Genomic DNA, 25,770 nt, shown 5'->3' with positions numbered 1-25,770 from the left:
AGCTGAGTTTGCAATCTTATGTTCAGTGGCTACCAAGGTGACGTGCTTTGAATGTATAATGTTGCTGTATATTCAATACAGTCTGCAATTTCACCCGAAAATGTGCTTGCCTTGTTTGTCTCATAATTGGATGCCACTTGGATCACTTTCTGTGCTTTTGGCCATTATTACGCTCCAGTCGTAATCATTTAAGAAGAAAAGGTTTGTTCTCTTTGGTGGTCACAGATCTCATTACTCAACATCCTCCCCTCTCTCCGAGACGGCCTCCTCCTGCTCTTTTCTTCCCAAACTCCCTATTTCTTAGTCAGCGAGTAGTCGGACGATTTTGTGTGGGAGTGGAACATTCCGGTTTAATATTTGACACTGACTCGGCACCGTAGATGAGGGGGGCGCAGATATATGTAGCGGGAAACAAAAGAGGGGAAACCCCCACTGGTTGAGTTAGACATACCTCAGTTTTAATGAAACACAGCGTAGGAATGTGTCACGTTTATTTGAAGTCTACACAGCCTCGGAGTGTGGCAAGTAACAGTGGATTTTCAAAATAGGACAATAATCACAGTATGCAAAGTTGAAGAAAACATGATGGGAATTTTTTGTTGAAAAAGATGGTTGAATGCTACGATGGCACAGGTACTGGATTTGTCTCTGGAAAAAAAAAGGAATACACAGATATATGAATTATAAACACCATAATATTCAATGGGATATAGAAGTACAAAGGGTCTTTGGTTTACGACGGTCCCGATATATGATGTTTTGAGGTTATGTTCCAAAGGAAGCAGGTTTTCATCCCTCCGCAAAGGTGAAGGAAAGGAGGTATAAAGGTTGGGAGATTGGACTTTCCCAAGAGGCCCCCTTTGTCGGCAAAGTAGTATTGGGATGGGGATTTGATTCTACAGCGGTCTACAGTATATAAATTCACGTCGCCATAGCTGCCGTGGTCTTCTTTTACCGCGACGGAGCGTGAGAGTGAATCAACAGCGCCTCTGCTTGTTGCAGCCAAGTAGTGCACTCCGCCCATGATTCCCAACCAAGTAGGTTTGCGCCAATCGAGACGAGATCACCGTTATTCTTTCGCTAGTCAATACGTTTTGTGACATATTTGTTGTGTGGTGTGTCGTGTGATGTTTCCGATGTAAAGCGGCTCCCTCGGCTCAACGTAGGTTGGGAAAACACTGCACGAAAGCACACAGATGAAATGAAAGATGGCAGTGCAAATTTTTAAGAGCTGTCCAACGTCCTTTCCGGAGGTGAGTGGGAACGAGCTACATTTAGTCCATCGCATTTACTTCAGTAACTTTTGGGATGAATTGCACGTGTCAGATGATTTTTAATGCAACCTACTTTTTATTAATACTTTCCTATTTTTGTTAAGCACAAACACCACCTTTACTCCATTGAGCTACATTACGCAACACTACTTGTATTTTTAGCTACAGGTCGTTATTATTGCTTGCACCATGTATTTTGGTTCATCAGAAATGTATACCATCACTGAAGATAAAGATGTAAGTTGGCAGAACTTATGTTGTTTTTGAGTAATTAAACAGATGTTGGCATTGTTGACTATGTTGTTTTTTTTACGTGTGCCAAGAAAGACATATCATTTTTGTTGTGGCTGAATTTGCCTTTATGTTGTTTTATTAAATATATATATATATATATACATATATATTTGTTTAAATTCATAAGGAATATTTGAATTTGTATATCCCTGTTTTATATTTTTGCCAAATTAACATTTGTGCACTATTTATAAAATAAATAAGAAGTTACTCACTAGTAACTTGAGAACATTTTTTTGGGGCAACAACCCACACTCTGGTCCTATCCTATCTTCTAACGATTTTTTTTTTAATGACTCACCCACTCCACTGAGATCTACCGTCTCAGCACAGCCGAGAAAGCGAGCCACGTGGGCCGAACAGGAGGCAGACGTGCTCTGGTTTTCCCTGAGACACTTCTCAAACTCCACAAACTCTTTGGAACAGTCTCGTCTGATCTTCTGGATCACCGGGCTAACGCGACAAAATGCAGGAGTTAGTGGAGACCAAACAAGCGTGTAATTTGGGGGGTGGCACGGGTTGAATACACACGCCTTACTGTGATGATGTGCACTGTGCAAACTTCATCTTGAGTTGATCACACTTCTCCTGCCATGCTGATGGGTTGGAGGCCACACATGACCCATAGGCGTCCATCTCTTCATGGCAGTACTTTGCTGTGATATACATAGCCGCCTGCCTGCAGGTACGGTCACATAATAGGAAATAGGTAACTTAAGTTATTTGGAATGGTTTTCAACATAATAACACGTCTAATACAATGATCTTACTCAGTATGCACGCAACATTACAGGGAATGTTTGCTATCTATATATTCACCTCAATCACCACCACAAGACAATAGGATATACATAGCAGCAATAAAAGTTCTTACATTTTGCTATTTTGCGCTCGTTTGAAGCGATCAAGCTGATCAGTGAAGGTTACCACACTTCTCAACGTGGTGTCATGTAAATGGCGCGTGGCCATGCCGTTTTACAATCCCATTGGATGAAACTGGGCAACGAACCATCTAATTGGACGGGAACTCAGCAGGAGAAGAACATTTCAGATCCTATTGGTTGATTTTGATGTCATTTGTACAACGAGGGGCCCGGTCCGATGACGACAAGGTGAGTTAAAGACACAGTGGCCTAATTTTAGTTGGACTCGAAACTAAACATTTCGTTTGTGTCATGAAAATTAATATATGTGCAAATAGGTTAAAATGTAAAGTTCTCTAGTGTTGAGGGAAGGGCCATAAATGTTCGCTTTCCCCGGTTGACCCCATCAAGGGATATGTATCCATCTTACGTTACGTGCTGACGTATACGGAAGCGACAGCAGCTGAAGAGGGACTGTGTTCTTGGTTGGACGGAGCAACGGTTGAACGGAGCAACGTTCCGCGTGTTGAATTGCGTTTTTTTTTTTTTTACCGGCATCAACACGACGGGGCGGTGGGGGTAATAAATGGGCCCAGGGGGTGAGCAGAGGACAATGAACGACGTCAAAAGCGAGGAGAAAATGACCGCGGACGGCGTCGGTGGTCCGGGCAAGCTACAAACTGTGAGCCACAATCAGCATGACAGTGGCACCGGTGACGAGCTGGTGAGCTCCGTGACGCTGTACAGGCGAAGGCCTCGGCTCTTCCACGGCACCGTCCTCCCCTTCCTGACGGTCCTCTACCCCGGCTGGCTGTACGTGTGGCTGTGGGTGTACGGTGCCTCGGAGTATCCGGAGGCAGGCCTCCTGGCTCTCGCTGCCATCGGGATCGCGCACGTCCTCACGGCGCTGTCCGGTTATTGGTCCGTGCACGCCCACTGTTGGCTCACTTGTTCCAAGGTAAACCCAAAACAAAGATGTCACTGATGTGGCGATAGTCAGCAGGCATGACCACTCTCATCTTCATGGGGATCACGGATGACAAAATAGTGACCACCCAGTAGCAATACTATTGTTAAAGTTATGTTAAGAAGGGATTTGGTAAAAAAAAAAAATAATAATAATAATAACAAATGTTGTAAAAAGTGAAGACATTTGCAATTTTGGGACATTTTATGACAAAATGTAAAGGACACATCCATATTAGCAAGAAATAGACTATTTTTCTTTAAATGGGCCACAAAAAGTATATGGCAGGACGGATCTGGACCTTAATGTTGACACGTGTCCTAAAGGCACATAAATGTGCTTTTTTTTTTGGAGATTGCAGAATGGCAGATGTTGGATTTGAACCCATTTGCTAGCATTACTATTACGAATGAATGTGAAATCTTTCGATTTTTCGAAGACTATACCAGATGTCATTGAGTTCCAGATCATTTGTAACTCATGTGAATTTGTCACCTGTACAGGAGGCGGACCCGAACAAGGCGACACTGGCAAAGGTTGTACCCACGCCTAATAACGGTTCTGCTGAGCTTGTGACACTACAAAGAGACCAGGTGAGTTCAGCCTTGACTCCAGTCCGTTTTCCGACTGTATGACATTATTATTTTTTTAAATTCTCGCATAGAACTACAGATTCTGAAACCGTATTCTTCTCCTTCACAGGATGAAAATGGAGAAGAGATTCTGTTGTTTGAGTTCCAGAAAATCCGCTACACTTTCGACCACAAAGAAAAGAAATGCTTCTTTCCCATCGCATTCCCCGTCGACCACCCGTTGGGCTTCTTCCAGTCGTGGCGCGGCTACCAGGAGGAAGCTGACCTCAGAGCTGCGGAAAAGCGCTACGGCACCAACCATGCAGAGATGATAGTTCCCGATTTCCTCGAGCTATTTAGGGAGAGGGCCACTGCTCCCTTTTTTGTTTTCCAGGTGTGTGGGAAGATTTCCCCTTGAAAATGAAACATACATAATATATTTTACTGTTTACTTTAAAGCAGCCCTGTATGTTTTTCATCTCCCAGGTGTTCTGTGTAGGGCTTTGGTGTTTGGACGACTACTGGTACTACAGCGTGTTCACGCTTTTCATGCTGGTGGCGTTCGAAGCCTCCCTGGTCCAGCAGCAAATGAGGAACATGTCCGAGATCCGGCGCATGGGAAACAAACCCTACATGATCCAGGTTGCGTTTCCACCATCCAAGTATTACCCCTTTGTGTCTTCAAAGCGTTCCAGTTTGAAGTCGTATGCTTTCGGCAGGTTTATAGGAACCGTAAGTGGAGACCCATCTCGAGTGATGAGCTCGTCCCGGGTGACCTTGTCTCCATCGGTAAGCGTACTTTCAAGTGTTTTTCTCTTCTTTCAACATGAACGGATGGTTAGTGTACATTGGTCTGGTCTCTAGGACGTTCCCCCCAGGACAACCTGGTCCCGTGCGATGTGCTTCTACTCCGCGGTCGCTGCATCGTGGATGAGGCCATGCTAACTGGAGAATCTGTCCCTCAGATGAAGGTAAGAGGCATACTTATCAATCCAACCATTTTCTAGAAGCGGGGTGTACCCTGGACTGGTTGCCAGCCCATCGCTGAGGCACATGCAGACAAACAACCTCTCACACGCTAACATTCCCATGTATGGACAATTGGAAGCCGAGAATCAAACCACAAACATCAGAACTCTGAGGCAGACGTGCTAACCACTAGGCAAACCTACGTACAGTTGAATCCAAGGTGCCACTGTATAGCGGAATTGAAACGGAAGCTGTTTGTTTATTTGGTTGATATTCTACTAACTGTTGACATTTTGGATCAATGTTCAGGAGCCAGTGGAGGACTTGGACCCCGGTCAAATTCTTGACCTTCAAGCAGACTCTCGGCTCCACGTCATCTCTGGGGGGACCAAAGTGGTTCAGCATAGCCCCCCTTTAAAGGCCAGTGCTGGACTCAAACGTAAGCAAAGAAGATTTGCACTGTTTGTAAATAATAGCAAATAATTGTCGTGAGCTGTAATATCAAGTCGAAAGGCTTTGCTCCGAATTGAATGTGAAGTGCTTTTGTAGACACACTGCTCAAATATCCCAGACCATACAAAACCTCTAAAAGTTCTAGATTTTTTTCACATTAAGGTGTCACCTTTGTGTATATTTTCATCGCATGTGCAGCTGTAGACAATGGCTGTGTGGCCTACGTTTTGAGAACAGGATTCTACACATCTCAGGTGAGTTTCTTCACATGAGCATCAATTTTAGTTCGGCGGTGGATTTAATCTGGAAAGTTGCTTTTGCATGCAGGGTAAACTTTTGCGCACCATCCTTTTTGGCGTGAAGAGAGTCACGGCAAACAACCTGGAGACATTCATCTTCATCCTCTTCCTGCTGGTGTTCGCCATTGCAGCCGCTGCCTACGTGTGGGTGGAAGGTGAGGTTTGCGGAATGGTGAAGTATTCCGTCGAAGGAGCATACGTAGTATCTACTGTAAGTGTTATCTGTCCTCCTTCAGGGACGAAGGACCTCAGCAGGAACCGCTACAAACTCTTCCTGGAATGTACCTTAATCCTCACCTCTGTGGTTCCACCGGAACTCCCCATTGAGCTTTCTCTGGCTGTTAACACGTCCCTCATCGCTCTGGCCAAACTATGTAAGAACTGTGCGGTTTTACTCTCCTTATCACACTTGCAACTGAAGTGGTTCATTCCCTTCTTTCCTATCGCTTAGATGTATTCTGTACAGAGCCCTTCAGGATTCCTTTTGCCGGTAAATTGGAGGTCTGCTGTTTTGACAAAACGGGAACTCTGACAAGCGACAGTCTGGTGGTGCGAGGAGTAGCGGGCCTCAGGTAAATGCCTCCGTATTTATTGTACGTGTAGGGGGAGGTCTCGTCTGATTGATTTATATTTTTGGCCTAGAAGTGGTTTTCATACAAATATTTATTATAGTTATGACCTTGGTTAGTTATAAACTACGGCACGTTCCAACTTGCTTACAAATTTGGGTTATGTTGCCGCAGTAGGAACGGAACTCCATTGTAAACCAAGGAGGCCCTGTATTAAATTTTTTGGTATATAGCAACAGATTTGTATCTCTATGACCAGGGAGGGCAAAGAGGTGATGCCCGTTTCGGATATTCCGGTCGAGACGCATCGGGTCGTGGCGACCTGCCATTCGCTGGTCACGCTGGATGATGGACAGCTGGTTGGAGATCCACTGGAGAAGGCCATGCTGACCGCTGCTGATTGGACTCTTACTAAAGGTAGCGTTTTCCCAGGAAAGATCTTTAATGGATGGAATGGCAGCGTGGACTAATGAATAAGACGTCTGACTTTGGATCAGAAGAAGTTCGAGTCCCTTTCTGGTCATGTTTTTTGTTCTTTCTTTCCTGTTGTGAATTAAAATAGTATAAGAAAATATTCTTGAGTTGTAGTGCTTTATTCATTGCCATGCCAGTTGGTTAACTAACCAGTAAATTGTGCTCCTTAATGGCAATAAGACTCGTCCTGTACCTGGTTTCTTCTTATCTCTTTAACCAGACGAAAAGGTCTTCCCACGTAGCATCAAGACTCAGGGCCTCAAGATCCATCAGCGCTTCCACTTTGCCAGCGCGCTGAAGAGGATGTCAGTTCTGGCCTCCTACGAGAAGCTGGGATCCACTGAACTTTCCTACATCTCCACCGTTAAAGGCGCTCCAGAGACACTCAAAGCGATGGTACATATGACCGCTATCTCGAATATATAGCCTGATTGTTTTAAGATTTATTATAATAGTGTGGTTGTGGTTGTAGTTTTCAGAACACCCCGAGACTTATGATAAAGTGCACAAGGAAATCTCCCGGGAAGGGGCGAGAGTTCTTGCTTTGGGTTACAAAGAGATGGGACATCTAAGTCATCAGCAGGTTTGCTCTCTCTCTCTACTCAAAAATATACAGAGTTAGTATTATTATTTGTTTCCAACTTATTTGGGTCCTGATGTGTTTTGTAGGTTCGGGAGATGAGCCGCAATTCCTTGGAGTGTGACTTGAACTTTGCCGGCTTCATGGTTGTGACCTGCCCCCTCAAGAGTGACAGCAAGGCGGTCATCAGAGAGATCCAGGAAGCATCTCATCACGTAATTTATCCAATGCAACGCAAAGCGCATGCAACTCCTCGGCGCCTTTGTTCCGAGACGAGTGGCTGATTCCTTTTCCTGCGCTCTCAGGTGGTGATGATCACAGGGGACAACCCCTTAACAGCGTGCCATGTGGCCAGAGAACTCCACTTCCTTCAAAAGGAACAAACGCTTATTTTGCAATCGGCACATGGTGGGTAAACGAATTGGATGCGCTCAGCAACCACAACGTTGGGTACACCGACACAATCGAAATGCTCAAGCGCAAAATAATTGTTGTTGCAGTTCATACTGAGCAGTGTTTCTAATATTTTCAGGCAAAACTGTAAAGTACAACCTCCATTTAGAACAACATACTGTTAAACTTATACTAGGAATGCACCGACACATTTTTGAGTATTTACTTTTGAATACTTGTTGATACCAAGTACTGATACTTGATAATGCCATTCTGATACAAATGTTTTATTTTAATCATATATTGTTGAAAAAAACAACTTTGAGTGAACATGGCATACATTTCACTCAACTATAACACATTTTACACACAATTCATGTTCAAAACAAACTTTTATTGAACACAGCCCAAGTTTCACTCAAACGTAATGCCTCTAATACACATACTCAAATATTGTTGAAAACAAAAACTTTTATTGATTATAGACACGGAATAATCCCATTCTTCTTCCCCGGGCGGTATATGTGTTGCTTCTGTTTTGCGCACCTTGGGCTCCAAGGGGACGGACAGTGTGGTACAAACACGTGCACACGTTGATTCTTTTTGAAGAACTGTTATTATCTGCCATACTGCACGCTCAGGCAGAACAGAATAGTATAGTTTATGACGGGCTGGTATCGGGTGTGGTAGTATCCGAGCGTTTTTACGAGTACAAGTACAGACACACAGTATCGGCATCGACGCTGATATCTGTATTGGTGCATCCCTCATTCATATTTCCGTGACCGTTTCAGTAAGAACTGAGCTGTTCTGGTGCTTTGTCGTACCCAGGCGGATGGCAGTGGGAGTCCATCGACGGCACCGTGCACGTGCCCCTTCCGCCTCCCTCGGTGTCTTCATTTGTGCAGCAGTTTGACCTGTGCGTAACCGGGGAGGGGCTGGCCAGACTGTGCTGTGACACCCAGCTACTGCGCGCCCTCTTGCCTCACATACGAGTGTTTGCACGGGTCAGCCCAAAACAGAAGGTAAGACAAAAGACACAAAATGAGGTCGGGATTTATGAGGATTTTGTAAACTATCGATGATGTCAAGTTCTTGTAATACAATGTACTAGAAGTGAACTGAATGTATTGAAGTGAGAATTTTATGTTCTAGGAATTTGTTGTCACAAGTCTCAAAGGGCTGGGTTATGTAACACTGATGTGTGGCGATGGTACAAATGATGTCGGAGCTCTCAAACATGCCCACATCGGTAAGATTGTCCACAATACGTGACCAATTTTGTCTCACTGTAGTACTGTCACTGAAGTTTATCATATTTTACACAGGCGTTGCCCTATTAGCCAACGCCCCTGAGCGAATGCCCTGAAAAAAAGAAACGAGGGCGAGAGAAGGATGTGCCCGCCGCTGAATCCAGACCTTCGCCACCTGTCAATGCGGGAGGCAAGCCGAGCTCCAGAGGTGCCAGGCAGAGGATGATGGCCCAAAGAGAGGAACAACTCGCGGCACAAAAGGTGTCCGTGAACGTCACTACTACTTTGATACTATTTTTTTTCATCTCGAAGAGTGGCTTCATTTTGTTATTGGTTTGTATGATAAAGTACAAGTCTGTTCTTTTATAGGAGAGGATAAGTCAAGTCTTGCGGGAACTCGAAGAGGATCAGGTACAGATCGTAAAACTGGGTGACGCTTCTATCGCCGCCCCGTTCACCTCCAAACTCTCTTCCATTCAGTGCAGTGAGTAACAACCATCACAAGGACCCGTTTAGTATGCTTCCACACCTAAAATGGCTTCCTTTCTCTGTCTCTGTCCAGTCTGTCATGTAATAAAGCAAGGTCGTTGCACTCTGGTAACAACGCTACAGATGTTTAAGATCCTCGCTCTCAATGCCCTGGTGCTCGCCTACAGCCAGTCGGTGCTCTACCTGGAGGGGGTAAAGTTCAGCGATTTCCAGGCAACCCTGCAGGGTCTGCTGTTGGCTGGATGTTTCCTCTTCATCTCTCGGTCGAAGGTGAGAAATTGCATTAGGAAAATAGACACCCGTTCAATGTTTGTGACTTCTTTTCATCGCTGAGTAATGGTGTGTGTCCGCTTTTTCTGCCCTCTGGTTGACTCAGCCACTGAAAACATTGTCACGGGAGCGTCCCTTACCGAACATCTTCAATCTTTATACTGTGTTGACGGTGCTGCTACAGTTCGCGGTCCACTTCTGCAGTCTGGTCTTTCTTTACAAAGAGGCGCAGAGCAGAAGTCCGCCCAGGTAAGAAACAGGAACTGTGTGGCTTCTGCTTTATCTGCTAAAATATCACATTTCTCCGTTTGTCTTTTACAGAGAAGATCAGTTTGTGGACCTGTACAAAGAGTTTGAACCCAGTCTAATCAACAGCACTGTCTACATCATGTCTATGGCTATGCAGATGGCCACGTTTGCCATTAACTACAAGGTATTTACCTCAATACAGGTAAAGGGGGTCGTATGCGGCATAAGGCGGTCCGAACATTTTTAGAACTGCATTTTAAGAATGCAGTGGTGCCTTGAGACGCGGGTGACCCAATTTGAGTTTGTCGAGATGCATTCATTTGATTGTTTATTACATGGCTGAAGTATTTTTCACAATTTTTTTTTTACTGTAACTATGAGTTTACCACTGAGTGATAACACAATGCAGGACCAAAACGTCGTTTTTTTTTTTCTGTATAACAACATTGTCGTTGTCGTGCATAGGGTCATCCGTTCATGGAGTCACTCAGTGAGAACAGACCACTACTATGGAGCATCGCTTTGTCCGGTTTAGCAATTGTGGGACTTCTTTCTGGTTCGTCACCTGAATTCAATGAGCAATTTGCCCTCGTTGATATTCCAACTGAGGTGAATTGACACAAAGGGTATTTTTCATGACTTGTTTTGGTGTAAGTGTCTTGTAATAATGGTCTTGTATTTCCCCACAGTTCAAAATGATCATCGCCCAGGTTCTCGTGGTGGACTTTGTCACTGCCCTATTAGTGGACCGTGTACTGCAGTTTTTGCTTGGCAAAGGAACTCTCATGGTTCCTTCTTGAACTCTTCCTGCCATCGGCACACGCGGTCCTTATGTACTCTAAAGGGAGAGAAGAGATGTGAGATGGTCATGGCGCGCAGCACTGTACACTCCCCCTCCTTCAGTCTTCTCCTTCCAACCACATTCCCTTATTGAATTGTCATCCGCTACACTTTGTTCTTTTTCCCCTTTCCCCCCCGAACTTCATCTATCCCTCCCCACACCCAGACAAGACCATGAAGAGCAGTATTGAGAGGAGTGCGAGACTGTGTCAGTGGAGCGACACTTAGACACAAGAGGGGCATTCTCCAAGAGAATTAACGAGCGTTTTGTTTTGTTTTTTTAATTATTCTCCTTGATTTTGTAAAAAGTGAAGACATCTCTAACAGACTTATAAAAAGACTTGCAAATGATGAGATCAGTCAAGTGTTTGTTTTTCACAATCACAGATTTATCGTAACATCTCTGGGGACACAAGGTGGAGACAAAAAAAAAAGAACATGGCATCTCTTTTTTTTTCTTTTCTCTTTACAAGGAAAATTATCAGTATTGATGTGCTTATAATAGCCGGCTGGGTATTTTATTTTTTTTCTAAAACTCACCAATAACGATTCGTGTACTACTTAAAACTGGAAAAAAGCAATGATAAAGCAGCTGAGCCGAAAGTGAAAGGAAAAAAACATGAATGATGAATTCTGTGCAATGTAACCAATGCTAAAACTGAATGCATAATATCCGGTTACTTTTCATAAGACCGTTGCAGTCAGAATATTTTAAAGTCTTGTACTTTTTATTTCTCTTTGAAAACAACTTTAGATTCAACTTTATTGTTATTACAAATTCATCTTGCATCTTTAACCAGGAGTGCATTAAATAGCATATAAGGTATGCTGTATACAGGGTGTTAAGTCACGGAATGGTATAATAAATGTATCTGATGGGCAGCATTTTTACAACAGCCCTCGTTTTGTTAAGTGGAAAATGTCGGTGCTGCTGGACTGCCTGCGATGGTGGCCTATTAAATAATAAAATAATATAAAAACAATACAATCTGTTAAAATAAATTTTTTACATTCAGAATTTTAGCTCCGATAGGCGCCATCCCGCCCGCGACCCTGGGAGGGTAAGCGGTACGGTAAATGGATGGATGGGTGTTTTATGCTTACCTTGTCCTGTTATAACAAAAGACGTATTTGCAATGGGCCAGTTCTTCATAAGAAATACATTTCCCAAAGTGCAACAGTGCAGCAAGGGGGCGGGGCTTGTTAGGCGCGCGGTGACACAAAAATAATTTGAACGAAAAGATGGCGGAAGAACCTTCGTCCACAGACCGAGACGGGTTTGTTTGCTTTTGCTTCTTGTTGTTATCGAAAGTTTGTTTTGTTCTTCAGGTAAAATCAAAACATTATTATTTAGAGCTTTTAGACTTAGTCTTAGCGTGACATCGAGCAGCCTATGTCAGCGTTCATTGTTTGGGTTGGGTGTGCTAACAAATGCGATACGTGAAAATGTCCGCGGATGTTATTTAAGTAACGGCATTTGCAATAAAGTCGAGACAGGTTAAATTTCCAAGTATTTAATAGAATCTAATTGAAATTGTCTTGCAGTTGCGAGTCTGGAGCCGCTGTGGAAACGACCAATGAGGTACGTACAGTATGTTTAATCAATGTGACATTAAAGCTAGCTTTTCGTTGAGATCAGTGGTCTGCACAAAAGGTTTAATGAAAGCCTAAATGTCTCATGACGGATTCAACTAAGTGTTAATAATTCCGTTGTTCATTGGAAAATGTTCAGACGCTGTAACGTCTCGATACGTTACGTATTTGGGTAAAGCTTTAGGCTCATAGCCCATTCATAATTTGTATACGACAATAGGCCTACCATAAAAGAGCAAATACCTGACCTGACCTGAACTGGTCCCTAGTCAACAACCATTCGCACTCACAAAAACACCTACGAACAACTTAGTCGTCAATTAAACTACCATGCATGATTCTGGAATGTGGGAGGAAACCAGAGTAGCCGGACAAAACCCACGCAGGCACGGGGAGAACATCCAAACTCCACACAGGGAGGCCGGATTTGAACCCGAGACTTCAGAACTGTGAGGTAGCTGGGCTAACCAGTCGGTGACTGTGCCGCCGGCAGTGGTACAGTCATATGAAAACCACTAAGCAAACTAGTTCATTGCATGCTGTTTGTAACCTTGAAATGTCGTCATAAACCTAAGGACCCTATGTATTTTTTATGTATTTATTTTTGTGCTAGCAGTCCGCAACACACCCAAAAGAGCTCCATTACCCACCAGTTGAAAATCGCTGCTTTAGATAACAGGCTAATAAACATTATTTTCTGAATCCAGGTCAAGCTGTCACCCAAACGGTGTTCGTCCTCCAGTGCCCCAGATGGCGTCCCTCCACAAAAGTCACCTCGCATTGAAATGCTATTAACCAGCACGCGGACGCTCGATGCCGGAGAAGAGCATCCTGACATGGACAGGCTGGAAATGGCATCTGGAAGCACGGCGGAACCTGAGACTTGTTCACCTGTAAACAGGACTGCACGGAGGAAATCCTGGAGGAGAGCCACCATGACAAGACGCTCCCTGTCCGCACTTCCCAACCCGCATCAAAGTGAGTTGAATCAATTGTGCAACAGAATGATCACATTAATACATATTGACATAAATGTTTCTTTTTTTTTTTTTTTTTTTTTTTTTAAATTGTATTTATTTATTTTATGAAGCTTTGTGTAAGAGCATCAGCACATCCTTATCACAACGAGAGAGGTTGAGTATATTGATGGAGGCTGCGATAAAGGTAAGGTCAAAGACCTAATAAAAACAATCATAATGTACAGAATGGTCCCAAAAATTAACATCATTTGAAATAGTGCTAAAACCTTTGAATGAATAATTCAACTACAAAATAAAGTTGAAGCAAAATCTCTTCCATGAAGCGTCACACTGATAATTTTTTTAATATAGACTAAAGTTACTGCACACACTTGCACGACTTCATGTAGGTTTGCGCGATGGCACTTTCAATCACTTTATTGAACAAATGATAAAACAAATAAACTTGTAATAAGCACATTTATACATGAGTTCCTATGGCCGCAATTGACTCCCACGCATGCAACGCAGACCTGTTAACGGTTAGCTAGTGATCAGCCGGCCGCTTACCTGAGCTCTCAGAAGCCAACTCTTCAATGTCAATTGCTGACTCCCACGTCACTCACCAGGCCAGGTCCCACCTTTTCACACCACACACACTCAAAGTCACACAGCTTTAAAAATATTTCTTATATTAAGAAAAAATAATAACCCACCATTAATGTGACATAACTCATCCATCCATCCATTTTCAACACCGCTTATCCTGGTTAGGGTCGCGAGACGCTGGAGCCTATCCCAGCTGACTTCGGGCGAAAGGCAGACTACACCCTGAACTGGTCGCCAGTCAGTCGCAGGGCACATATAGACACGGACAACCATTCACACTCACATTCACACCGTCACTGAGTGGGAACTGAACCCACGCTGCCTGCACCAAAGTCAGGCGAGTGTACCACTACACCATTAGCGACACATAACTCAATTGATTAAAACAAATCTTTGAGAGTAAATGTAAAAAAAAAAAAAAAAATATTTGATAATTTTAAATGCAAACAAAATTAAATTAGGCTTCACATTGAACAATAAAATATTTAATAATCAAAATTCCACCATAGAAATAAAATTTACAAAGCATCACAGATGTTCAATATGCACACTGCTTGTGACAGGACACACGTTTTCCTTTTTGTCTTCTTAGAAGTTTTTGGGGCCTTGTCCAAATCTGCTTTTTAATTAAATTTTTTAAAATTATTATTTCCTGCACACTCAACTGTGTTTGAGCATATTGTAACACAAAATGCTAGTTAATTTCATTCTTCACCCTAAAAAAGGTAAAGCATTGAACTAACATCAAACTAAAGAGCAACATTAAACAATTTAGCAATTATTTGCTATGTTACTAGTCTACTAAAGGATATAAAAATGTTTAGAAATACCCTGTGCATTAAAAGAATGTCTCTTGTCGACAGCTGGCCACGGATAGACTTCAGAATTCGCTCCAGTCATTACCAAATTCCTCATCAGCGTCTTTTCAGAAACAAGGTGCCCTATGTTGTATGGTACACATTTGCCTCCAGTATTTGAACATTGTTTGCATCATCCCAGAGTCCTTGAGGAAAATGGCTGATCCTCCACTTTTTACCTAAAACTATATCATCGTTGTCAATTGCAAAGCCTTCTTTTTTTCTTCTAGTTGAGAAAATGAAGAAAAAATGCAGTTCTGTGGGCAAATGCATCAGCAGTGAGCAACAGAGTCAAAGGTATGGTAGTTGAATTCCCTGTGTTTCTTTAACTGATTGATTTTCATTGTCTCTAATCTCTATTGCCGTAAAAATGTTATTTCAGGACTGCTGAGCCTGCAGTGCAGAAAGCTATGGTGATCCAAAATACAATTAACAGGTTTGGTGGTCTTAGATAATAAGTCTGCTGGGATTCACGATACTTTATTTTATTTTTTTTCCATGACACGTTGTTGTGTTTCAGGATTCAAGCTGAAAGTCAATCATGGGAAGCACTCTCTCACAAACACCGGAGTAAGGCAGAAGAATTGGAAAGGTGAATGCGTAGACTATTTAGCAACGAGTATTGTGCAAAAATCATCTTTTTAATTTTGCGCTAATGGCTTATTGTCATTCTTGTCACAGGAAACTGGCTGACGGCCAAAAGAAAGCCATCTCATTCGACCACACGTGTATGGCCCAGTCTTCACAGTACCAGTTAATTCGGAGTAAACCCGACTACCATGCCCTCCTCCGTAGACAACAGTCCATGTTGCAGACTATGACACTTGTTGTACGTATGCTGTGACAGTTTTTCCACACATTTCCAGCCTGTTCGATTGTCCATAAAATGTTATCGGTTAATAATTTATTCTCCTATAAGCATCTCATTGTAGATTTTGTGTTTAATCCACAGACGGACATTCAGTATAAGCTTGCTAGCGAGCTTCAGTCCATCAAGGAGGTGTCACAGTCGATGGTGAAAGAGATCAGTGGCCGATTGGGTAATTATCATACAGTATTTGTTAATACTATAAATGTTTGATTGTAAAAGTAACCAAACATATGAATGTTTCCTTTTCCTACTAGCAGCTCAAGCAGGATTTCAGGATCATTCTCCCAACGTCATTAAGGACCTAATTGTGGCACTTATTGCATCTGCAAGCACAGTCACATTAAATGGAGGCAAGCCCTCAGTTTGACTTTTTTTTTTTTTAAATTGTATATGGAAGAAAATGTCTTTTTTTTGGTCAGCATGTTTTATTTTACTGTATAAAGCTAAACTCATAGGCTTGTACATATCAAGAGTATTGTTGATAGTTGATGTAATTCATACATGTGTCCAGCCGGTGGCAGTGGCTGTCTTGCAAAGTACTGTTCAAAGCAGGTCTCTGTTATGCTTTTTAATAAATGCCTTTTCACCTTTTTAAAAAAAGAGAAACGTCAAAGACTTGACTGTCATGAAAACTTAAGACAGGTGAAAATAAAGTAAAGTGCACAATATTAGTGTTTTGTGATCATGTGTCCATACGTTTTCAGGAATTGCTGTACTGTTGAGGATAGCTAAATTAACACTGTGAGCACACAGTACACGGTGAAAATTTAAAACGAATGAAATGTATACCATGAAGACTCCCTCTTCCTCAGTTTGTCTTTATTTCCATTTCTTGGCCATGCTCTTCCTCGGCCTGTTTACTCTGCTTTTCCTTCTGTGCTGCATCTATTTCACTTCATCAGTGTCCCCTGACCATTCAAGAGAAAGCCCCTTCCCCCTGGGTGACTCCCCCCCACCCCCCCACCAATCTCCTGCATTTGGCTGGGGCACTGATGCAGAACGAAGCTTTGACATTGTACCAGTCAGTCAAAAGCTTTGTTTGCTATCACTCCTATCTCCTGCAAGCCCTCACCAATTAATGTTCCTGCGTAATTTGAAGGGTTCAGCATAAAGAAGAGTGAATGTCTCTCTTTTGGTCTCATTTGTGTGTGTGTGTGTGTGTGCGCTGTGGTTATGATATTGAGAAGAGCAAGGGTGACATTTTCAGTGAGATGGTGTTCAAGGGGCTGACAGGGGAAGAGGGACAGGCGAGGAGGAAAAGACGAGCAGGGTTGTGACCGTGAGAGTTGTGAGCGAGGGAGGATGGCGCACAGCAGGAGAGATCGATTCTTATTTAGATGAAAATGAGGCTTGATGCTCGTGGGGTGAGAGGAGGGCACCTTAAGCATCCAAATGAAGAGGAAGTTTCACAGAAATGATCCTTAAAGGAAGCGACGACAAATAAAAACGGCAAGGTCCACAAAGACACAGTCATCTCTTCAGTTTGGAAGGGAGCTTTCCTCTCGACAGTCAAATGCAATTATTTTGGCATTAGCTGGGAATCCTTGCAGCTTTTCACTCAAAAGTGGGAGGAACAAAACACTGGAGACAAACCTCAATGACCCCATTTAGGAGTTAAGTGTTTGGTTTTTAACATTTGGACACAGGGTGACTTTGTCACATGACTCACCTTCACACATTGTGTTTGTAGGTTTTTATAATAACAGAGGGAGCTTTGTTATGGAATGAAGTTTATTTTACAAGAGTGTGGCGTTTACTGTACGCAAACATTTTTCCAAAGGAAACACTAAGTATAAATAAAAACCTGTTTTGTGTTAACTACAATGAATATAAAAAGTCTACTCACCGCTTTTAAAATATTTCTTATATTAAACAAAATAATAACCCACCATTAATGTGACATAAATCAATTGATTAAAACAAATCTTTTGAGAGTAAATGTAAAAATAACAATGTGGCTGTCTTCAGAATTAACCAATCATATTCAAACTCATGTTGAATGGGAATTAGCGCAAACATTCCAGCATTTAAAGTGATGATTTAATAGTGTCTGATTAAACCCAAATAAAGTTCAGCTAATCTAGTAGATTTTCTTTCCCCTGACATTGTTTTTGCTTTCTAGCCGAAGCCTGAAGGTTTTGTGCTAACACTGACTGCTATTTGGAAATGTTCATAATTCTCCCCACCTTGTCTAAGGCCACAGTTCCAGCTGAAGAAAAACAGCCCCTGCTCATGATGCTGCATCTCTATGATTCACTGGAGGTTTGTTCTTCATTTGGTGATAAGCAGTGTTGCATTTGTGCAAAAGGTATGTACAGTATGTGTCCAAAAAGTTCAGCCTTGGTTTCTTCTGACCATAACACATTTCCCCACATGCATTTGGGTGACTTTGATATGGTCTGATAAAATGAAGTTTGACCTTTTGGGCCATTGGGGTGGAAAATACCATGCTTTGTCCCTTAGACAATGTGCAGGGAATTATTACAATTATGTATTAACAGTTTGAAACAAAACCTTCAGGCTTCTGCTATAGAACAAAAACAAACAAAAAAGTCAGGAAAATCCTACTAGAATAACGGAAATGTATTTGGGGTTAACAGGTGACAGGTGTGCAGTGACTCCCATTTAATGTGTTTGAATGTGATTGCCATACAGCTACATCCGCAGGTATAAGAGGGTGTGCACACTTTTGCGACCATATATATGTATATATCTATATATATATATATATATATATATATATAATTCATTCATTCATCTTCCGTGCCGCTTACCCTCACTCGGGTCGCGGGTGTGCTGGAGACTATCCCAACTATCTTCGGGCGAGAGGACCGGTCGCCAGCCAATCGCAGGGGACTCACATTCACTCCCACGGGCAATTTAGAGTCCTCAATCAACCCACCACGCATGTTTTTGGGATGTGGGAGGAAACCGGAGTACCCAGAGAAAACCTACACAGGCACGAGAAGAACACGCAAACTCCACACAGGCGGGGCCGGGATTTGAACCCCGGTCCTCAGAACTGTGAGGCAGATGTGCTAACCAGTCGTTCACCGTGTCGCCTATTGTTATTACTATTATTATTAGTTGTAGTAGTAGTAGTAGAATATTAAGTAAGTGACAATAAGTGTAACTGCCACACAACCTGTCAGCATACAAACACAGTGCAGCTCAACTTCTGGCTTGAGCTGCAATAATGGCTGATTTTAAATGTAGGCATAGAGTGGTGCCTTGAAATACGAGTGACCCAAATCATGATTTTTTTTTTCGGGATGGGAGCCATCATTTGGCCATTATTTAGCTTGGACTTGTGTATAAAGAATTGGGGATACAAGCGCCGCATGGTGGCAGTGAACTCAACTTGGCAGCAGTTTGGCTTCAATCTTTACACTCCCAGTTGGAGATTACTGTCAAACTAAGCATAAAGAAAGAAAATTATATTTATTGAAGCCTCTAAATTGCCCGTAGGTGTGAATGTGAGTGCGCATGCTTACCTTGTCGCCACTGACACACACTCACGTACACACTTGAAGCAAGCGCCCATAAACAACAACAAAATCCTGTCTTGAATTTAAAGACAAAGTTCCCAGTACACATCTCGGGTTTTAAATCTCATATTTTAAATTGGGAAAAATAAGATAACAACTGTAACCCCCCCCCCCCCACCTCCCCCCAAAAATAAAAAATAGTACCATTATTGTCACAGTTGTATTCAGAATGGTACAACATCAGGAGCGGCCAACTTTAATTGTACGACTATACTATTACTGCTATTAGCGTTTCCCCTATTCCTTATACTTGCTCTCTCCGACTTGAGATTGATTAGCACCAGATTGCCGTGGACTGAAGTGTGGAGAGTCAGCATAAAGCGGCGCCAGTTTGGTTGCTACTACCTTATATGCACACCCATCATCTCCTCAGTACATCTGGGCCCGCTGCATCGGCCTTTCCTACACACGCATCCAAGCAGCCATTCGTCTTGGAAGGCTGTCTCTCTGATCTGAGTGATAAACTGCAGCAGAATTGCCCAGTTTGCAAAAAAACGAGACACAAGGACACTAGTTTTTCAATCTGTGCTGTCATCATTTTCAAACTGGAAACTGATGCGATGTTTCATTCGCTTGCTCGTGAAAGACTGATTCTCTTCTGTTTTGCTTTTGGGATGCGTTGTCTTTTGTGTGATGTAAATGTGAGCACTTTGGCATTATCAGATGGGCTATTTTGTCTGCTCGCAGCTCACTGAGCAGAAACACATTACAGAGGTTTATATTGATGCGCCAAATTAGTACCCTTCTCGATTGTCATCAACAATTTTTTTGCATGCATTACACTCAATTTTGTTTTACTCTGAAGCCATCACACATCACTGGTAGTCTTCAAATGACATTTGTGAATTGTAGAAGTATGACAGGTCTCATTTAGCAGCTAGTCTATGGACATCATTATTATAATTTGTCAGGGCTCGATCAGTGTACGGTGGAACCTCCAAAGTCAAACACACGTCACGCCACTCTTCTGCTGTTAAGTCAATTAATTGGTTCGAGGCTCAATTTGTCGGCATCATAAAACATTTATTAACTGTAGAGATGACATTTACTGTAAGTAACGCTTTATCTTCCTCAACTGGAGAGCTGACTCACGCATTATGCAAAACAGTGGACCCCCGCTATTCGCGGGGGATAGAGACCGGGCTGGACAGCGAATACTTGAAATCTGCGGATAATTGACGCTCATTATTACTACATTGAAAACAAAATTATTATTTTTTTTAAACCAAAACAATTCTTGAATAAGCTAGCAAAAAACATCAAAAAGTGTTTTTTGTGGTTGGTTCCCCCCCCCCCCAAATAATAATAAAACCCAGAGAAAAATCCAAAATATCTAAAAATAAAAAATTGGAAAAAAATATCTGCAGATTCCGAACCACAAGTATGCGGGGATCGAGGCAAACGCAAAGGGCTCCATGGCCTCCAGGGGGCGCCTCAAAGTCGGGAAAAATAATTACAGGTGTGCCTTGAGAGACGATAATTTGTTCGGAACGCAATAGACTCGTATCTCAAATCATCTGTCCTAATTAAAATGAATAGAAATACCTTTAATTCGTTGCAGTTTTCCCCGTGTTTTTTTTATGTTTAGTCTGACAGTAAACTTCAACTGGGAGTGACAATAAACAGCATTTTTTTTTTCAATTGTTCACTATCGGCCAAACTGCTGTTTATCGTGAAATCAGTTGAGTTCACTGTCACAATCCAGCGCTTCTATCAAAACTAGTTAATACTATTAACCCCCCGAAAATGGAAACGCTAACCTTGATTCAAATGTAAAGCAATGCCCAATTAATATTACTACAAATGATGTTGTCGTAATGATGCTTACCCCTTGATATATATGAGATGATTAACCTTAGCTGTTTGTTGTGTTGCAGTTTGGATTGGCAGGAGAAAAAAAAAAGTTAAAAGTACACATTATTTATTATTATTATTAGTAGTAGTAGTCGTAGTTTTACTGTAAATTAGCGCTGCCAAGTGCCATATTAAACTGCAGTTTATTGCTTCTTTGCATCTGTTTATCAACATTTCACTGTAATGAAAAGTTGTGTCTAATCCCAATGTACATATAAGAAAAAAATACATTGTTTATTATACATGAATGGGAGGAATCAACATTAGGTTTTTCATTGTTATATTTGGAATTATAATAAATTGTTATAATGTTATTTTATATTTAAAATTTGATGACATTTTATCTTATCATTTAAAGAAATTGGTAAAAGCAATGGTATTGGTTCTTATGCGTATGTAAATTGCCGAAGGAGGAGAGCGCCATATAAAATCTCGAATGGGACGCAACATTGCATAAAGTATAAAGACACGATCGTCGCTAAATAGTAAAACTGAAAGCAAAATTTCTCACCCTTGCATGCCGCTTCAGGGAGCGTAATTGACAGTTAGCACGCTCTCATTGTCATGCAAGTCATGAGCCATTATGTTTTCACTTCCATGTTATTTATGTTAGCATCGGCTTTGTGAAACTAATTTGCACGTGTAACTGATATTTAATTAATTGTCATTGTTCGGAGCAGTCGGACCACTTCCTGTTTTGCAGTAAATTCCATGTAAGCAGTAAATTCCATGTACAACACAACTCAGCACAGTGGTGGAGTTAAATCACTTAGATGCTCACTGAGCTCAAGTCTCCCTTGAGCTCACTCATGATGACGACTTCCAATTTTGTTTGAGTCTTGACGCATATTACTCCTGAAAAATGCCACTGAACTCCAAACTGTGTACTTTTGTTGTGTGCATTTTGTTCTTTGAGCTAGCCCACAGCAAATTTCATTATTTGGCACACTGACAACTCCTTCTCCAATTAGTATAATATTTCAAAGCGTTTGCAATTCAAATCATTCTGGCGTCGCCTCGCTTTTTGCCGTGTATAAAAGCATTGCATTGCTGTTGACTGACATTGTTATTAATAGAGGTATTAATCTAACTCATTTTCTGCAGCTTGTCCTACTTAGGGTGGAGGGTGAGCTAGAGCCTTGAGGGTGGGAGGCAGGGCACACCCTGAACTGGTCGCCAGTTGCAAGACCAGCCAACCGCAGGACAACTACAGTATAGCCAAACAATGTTTATGCAAAATGTTTATTATTTTGGTTGTAGTTTGCAGTGGCGTAGAAGTGTACTGCAGCATACTGAGAATGTCCCAAATTTTAGACACAGTATACTGTAATGCAGTGCAGTACTGTACACCACTGTAAACTACATCCACAATAATAAGCATGTTGGTACATTATTAGGCTGAACATGAAAAGTCATTTCAGTAGTGCAACTTCTTTTAATGTACATTGCAAATTCTTCCAAAGTTTCAAATGTTTTTTTTTTTTTATTTACATGAAGTCTCCTAGTGTTTTCGAGAAAGTGTCTTTACTGGGATGAATTTCGTCTTTAATGACTAACATATTGATGACGTCAGTGGATAGATGTGTACCGCCTGCCATGAGGGAGTCGTTTTTTTTTTTTTTTACCTGGACAAATATTTAGGGACCCCTTTTAGGGTCGCGGTACAAACATGTTCCATGCATAGCAATATTCCACCTGTGTGTGAACGGAGTAGCGTGCTCGGTCGTCGGGGAAGTGGACTTTTCGCCACCCGCTAGCAAGCCGTGTCGTCGTGTTGCTGTTGAGTGAGTAGAAGAAGCAGAGCTCGCCCACAGCAGCAGCGAGCACATCCCACGTATTCGCGCGACACTCCGCAACAACAATGGCCAAGCGTAGTCTGTGGCGTTAGGAGCTCTGTCTCGCTCTCTCGTCGGAGTCCTCCCTCCCCGATTTCACTCGATTTTTTTGTTTTTGTTTTGTTTCTTTCTTTTGTTTTCACACCACGCTTGCGAAAAACGAACCCGCGCGGGGATATTGGGCTCGGCGCTTTTTTGTTTTTGTTTGGAATCATCCCACAATGTTCGAGGCGAGCCCACACGGACCGTGCGTGTGTGTCCCCGCCGCTGCTGCTTCTTCTCGGCCGCTGGGTTGCAGCTACTAACCTAGCCGCTTTTCACACGGCGCTTAGCTAACGTTTTTTTTTTTTTTTTTTTTTAGCACTCCCCCAGCCCCTGTCGTTTTCTTTTTTAAAAAACAACAACACGCCAATGTTTTAGGGTATTTGCGTGAACTGTTTTATGACAAGAACAGTTCCGAACGATCTTACTATTCGTCAAAGAAGCCTGTGTGTATGTTTGTCGCGGAAACTAGTTTGCGGGCTAGCTAACAGGCTAGCTATTTGTGTGTGTGAGCGTGTGTGCGTGTGCGTGCGTGTATTCGCGTAAGGAAGGAAAACGCCGAGTTTCCTTTTTTAACAAAGTATGGATGACCAGACCAGGATGCTGACGGGTCTCACCGGACTTGGCGGACTACAGCCGGGCGACGTGGGCGACCCGGATTCGGTTCGGAAACAGCAGTCCCTCGGCCAGCCCCAACAAGACATCGGGGATATCCTCCAGCAAATAATGGCCATCACCGACGAGAGCCTGGACGAAGCACAGGCCAGGTAAGAGCGCCCAAGAGCCATTTTCCGTCACGTTGCTACGCTATTCTCAATCTCTGTAAAACCACGGATTCTTTTTCAAAAAAAAAAATAACCATAGTTATTTGTATTAATCGATCAACTCTGTGATACATTATTATCCCAACCCACCACAACGCTCGTATTTCACCAGTGTATAAAAAATACAAGGCGGTTCTTTGTTACTTCAATTGTGGCCGGCTGCCTTTTTGACTTTGCAAACACATTTACTATATCGTAAGAAACCACCGGCACACGTCGACTGATTATTTTTGTTTTTAGTTGGGAAAGTTTTCACAGCGAGACAATGGTTGTTGCACTGCTAATGATCTTCCCAACCACTTGGCTGCCACTTAAACTGCACTTGCATGGCTCATATAACTGCTTCATTACATTACAGCAGCACTAGTAGTAACATTTTAGGGCCTTTTATTAACCCCTGTATAAAACTGTAAAAAACATATTTATCACACTTGACGAGACCTGTCAGGTAAATACAGTCGTTGACATAAATCTTTTTTTTTTTTTTTTTTTTAATTATTATTATTTAGGGCAGTGACTGCACAATCTTTCCCAAAAAGGTTTTAAAGCTGCATCACATTGGTTTTCACGCCTAATGAGATTTGTCTAATTGAACCCCAATGTCTCTGAATAGCGTTCTGCATCAATTGATAGTCGATGTCATTATCCGATGAAATGCAAATGAATGCAGGGATTACTCAATTGGCTCGCGTATCCAGTCAGGAGCTCCCTGTGATGACAGCAGCCATTCATTCATACGACTCCTCACTTAATGCTCATTTCACAGAGGCATTCCGGTGTTTCCATTATTCCTAGTGAAGGGCAAATAAATGCAAACAGTGAGCACTCATGCGCCATGTGGACCAGGGAGCATAAGGTCAGTTTTCAGATAAAGCCTCGGTATCTCAACAATAGGAAGGCGTCCACTTGCAAGACCATGGCCACAGTGTGATGTGTCATTAGCTAGTGATTTTCCACCCAACATTTGACCACCTGGTTCTCTTAATTAATTCACTCCCCTTTCACCCCCCCCCCCCATCCCTGGTGTTCATCCTTTTCATTGTGTGCTGGGTGCAATCAATTCTCCTATAATGTGTACGCGAGTGCAGCTGTCCGCAAATCGAGTTTCTATTAATGAGGTGGTGTTGAGGGGGAGGGATGATGTTATATAGCCAAGCGTAAACTGGGATTGTTTGTTTTTGTTAGCTTTTCTAACGTGCAACTTTGAGAATACAGTCTGGGCCTGTGAAGTTTTGTTGTTGTCGCGCTTTACCCCTTGTAAATATGTTCACACCGCTGGGAATCATCATAGACCAAATGATAGTGCTTTGGTTGTAAAGCGGCGCAATTACAGTGTATGTAACAGGCTTAACAGGTTACAAATATACAGTGTGTAACTAAAGGTGTGTCTGCTTTTGAAGTACTATAGTCATACCCCTTATAGTAACGCCTATGTAAGTATTGCTCTAATGTCCACTTTGTGCTGTTTGTGCACAAGAGTGCACTTCTTTCTGACACAAGCAGGCTGTATATGCAAAGTAGTTAATCAATAAAGGCAATTCCATTCCATTTGATAAAATATTCACCCATTGAACAGTGGGTGTTTGTTTTTAGCTGACGGCTCGACTTGCCTGAGGTAAGAGACCCTTTATGTGCTTGCTAATTGGCCTCTCTTGTTTAGTTCAGGTAAAAAAAAAAAAAAATTAAAATAAATGCAACTCATTTCCAGGACCCTGCAGCACCTGTTTTTACCTCCTCTGAGGTGGTTAAGTTGCAGAGTATGCTTAAAAGTTGCTACTTTGTGGCATACCCATTAAGGGACAGATTACAGTTTTTATGTGTGTTGTTTTGGCTGTTCATTTACATAAAAGCATTTTTGACAAAGGATAAGCAGTACAAAAAATTGATGGATGGAAATGCAGACATTTTAAAATCTTAAAGTGGGCGTTTCCAAACTGGATAGTGCGAATAGTGTGTTGTGAACGGAGGGC

General features: G+C 42.2%; 4 protein-coding genes across 9 annotated transcripts in view; 3 read left to right on the top strand and 1 right to left on the bottom strand.

Moving 5' to 3' along the window:
- Positions 1-424: 424 nt before the first annotated feature.
- LOC133414681 (coiled-coil-helix-coiled-coil-helix domain-containing protein 5) lies at positions 425-3,355 on the bottom strand. Of its 2 annotated transcripts, none has more exons than XM_061700214.1 (4): positions 2,862-3,355; positions 2,107-2,247; positions 1,870-2,021; positions 425-648 (listed from the first exon to the last, which is right to left on the bottom strand). In XM_061700214.1, exons 1-4 carry the CDS (start codon positions 2,987-2,989, stop codon positions 620-622), a joined length of 450 nt encoding a protein of 149 aa, XP_061556198.1. In that variant the 5' UTR covers positions 2,990-3,355; the 3' UTR covers positions 425-619. The 2 variants fall into 2 exon arrangements, with proteins under 2 accessions (XP_061556198.1, XP_061556199.1); XM_061700215.1 differs by lacking the exon at positions 2,862-3,355 and adding an exon at positions 2,443-2,854 and having other exon boundaries at positions 427-648.
- On the top strand, positions 2,906-11,160 carry atp13a1 (ATPase 13A1). Its single transcript, XM_061700212.1, is given in 26 exon segments — positions 2,906-3,389; positions 3,902-3,991; positions 4,101-4,364; positions 4,457-4,612; positions 4,690-4,759; positions 4,835-4,941; positions 5,249-5,378; positions 5,591-5,646; positions 5,720-5,846; positions 5,928-6,065; positions 6,143-6,263; positions 6,520-6,677; positions 6,955-7,130; positions 7,207-7,317; positions 7,404-7,529; positions 7,620-7,722; positions 8,539-8,732; positions 8,863-8,959; positions 9,036-9,076; positions 9,078-9,221; positions 9,330-9,444; positions 9,523-9,719; positions 9,826-9,968; positions 10,041-10,152; positions 10,434-10,577; positions 10,658-11,160. Coding segments are annotated over 26 exon segments (3,603 nt in total). The 5' UTR covers positions 2,906-3,017; the 3' UTR covers positions 10,769-11,160.
- An 867-nt stretch (positions 11,161-12,027) lies between these two features.
- Positions 12,028-16,692, top strand: LOC133414968 (uncharacterized). Of its 2 annotated transcripts, none has more exons than XM_061700726.1 (11): positions 12,028-12,085; positions 12,354-12,390; positions 13,109-13,379; positions 13,492-13,565; positions 14,833-14,905; positions 15,057-15,123; positions 15,209-15,262; positions 15,347-15,418; positions 15,508-15,655; positions 15,779-15,866; positions 15,955-16,692. In XM_061700726.1, the coding sequence occupies exons 1-11, from the start codon at positions 12,051-12,053 to the stop codon at positions 16,062-16,064; spliced, it is 1,029 nt and encodes a 342-aa protein (XP_061556710.1). In that variant the 5' UTR covers positions 12,028-12,050; the 3' UTR covers positions 16,065-16,692. The 2 variants fall into 2 exon arrangements, with proteins under 2 accessions (XP_061556710.1, XP_061556709.1); XM_061700725.1 differs by having other exon boundaries at positions 15,952-16,692.
- Positions 16,693-22,722: 6,030 nt separating this feature from the next.
- Positions 22,723-25,770, top strand: part of pbx4 (pre-B-cell leukemia transcription factor 4) — a 29,291-nt gene continuing 26,243 nt past the window's right edge. For 2 of the 4 annotated variants that reach the window (XM_061699984.1, XM_061699983.1), the window contains exon 1: positions 22,725-23,743. In XM_061699984.1, coding sequence (XP_061555968.1) covers positions 23,559-23,743 — 185 coding nt within the window. In that variant the 5' untranslated portion in view covers positions 22,725-23,558. Of the gene's footprint in view, positions 23,744-25,770 lie in introns of all 4 variants that reach the window. The other 2 variants (XM_061699981.1, XM_061699982.1) reach the window with 2 other exon arrangements.

The sequence above is a fragment of the Phycodurus eques genome, chromosome 16 (assembly GCF_024500275.1).
Source record: "Phycodurus eques isolate BA_2022a chromosome 16, UOR_Pequ_1.1, whole genome shotgun sequence".
In the NCBI taxonomy this organism is placed as follows: Eukaryota; Metazoa; Chordata; class Actinopteri; order Syngnathiformes; family Syngnathidae; genus Phycodurus; species Phycodurus eques.
Note: the sequence above shows the minus strand (reverse complement) of the source record. Positions and strands in the feature narration are given on the sequence as shown.

What these genes read in the sequence shown, in the direction of transcription:
- LOC133414681 (XM_061700214.1), bottom strand. Translation starts at nt 2,989, where the DNA reads ATGCCGGTAAAAAAAAAAAAAACGCAATTCAACACGCGGAACGTTGCT. An exon ending in GCACAGTGCACATCATCACA is followed by an intron (nt 2,022 to 2,106) that starts GTAAGGCGTGTG and finishes TTGTCGCGTTAG; the next exon opens with CCCGGTGATCCAGAAGATCA. An exon ending in GGTAGATCTCAGTGGAGTGG is followed by an intron (nt 649 to 1,869) that starts GTGAGTCATTAA and finishes TTTTTTTTCCAG; the next exon opens with AGACAAATCCAGTACCTGTG.
- LOC133414968 (XM_061700725.1), top strand. Translation starts at nt 12,051, where the DNA reads ATGGCGGAAGAACCTTCGTCCACAGACCGAGACGG. An exon ending in TCGTCCACAGACCGAGACGG is followed by an intron (nt 12,086 to 12,353) that starts GTTTGTTTGCTT and finishes ATTGTCTTGCAG; the next exon opens with TTGCGAGTCTGGAGCCGCTG. An exon ending in AGCGTCTTTTCAGAAACAAG is followed by an intron (nt 14,906 to 15,056) that starts GTGCCCTATGTT and finishes TTTTTCTTCTAG; the next exon opens with TTGAGAAAATGAAGAAAAAA.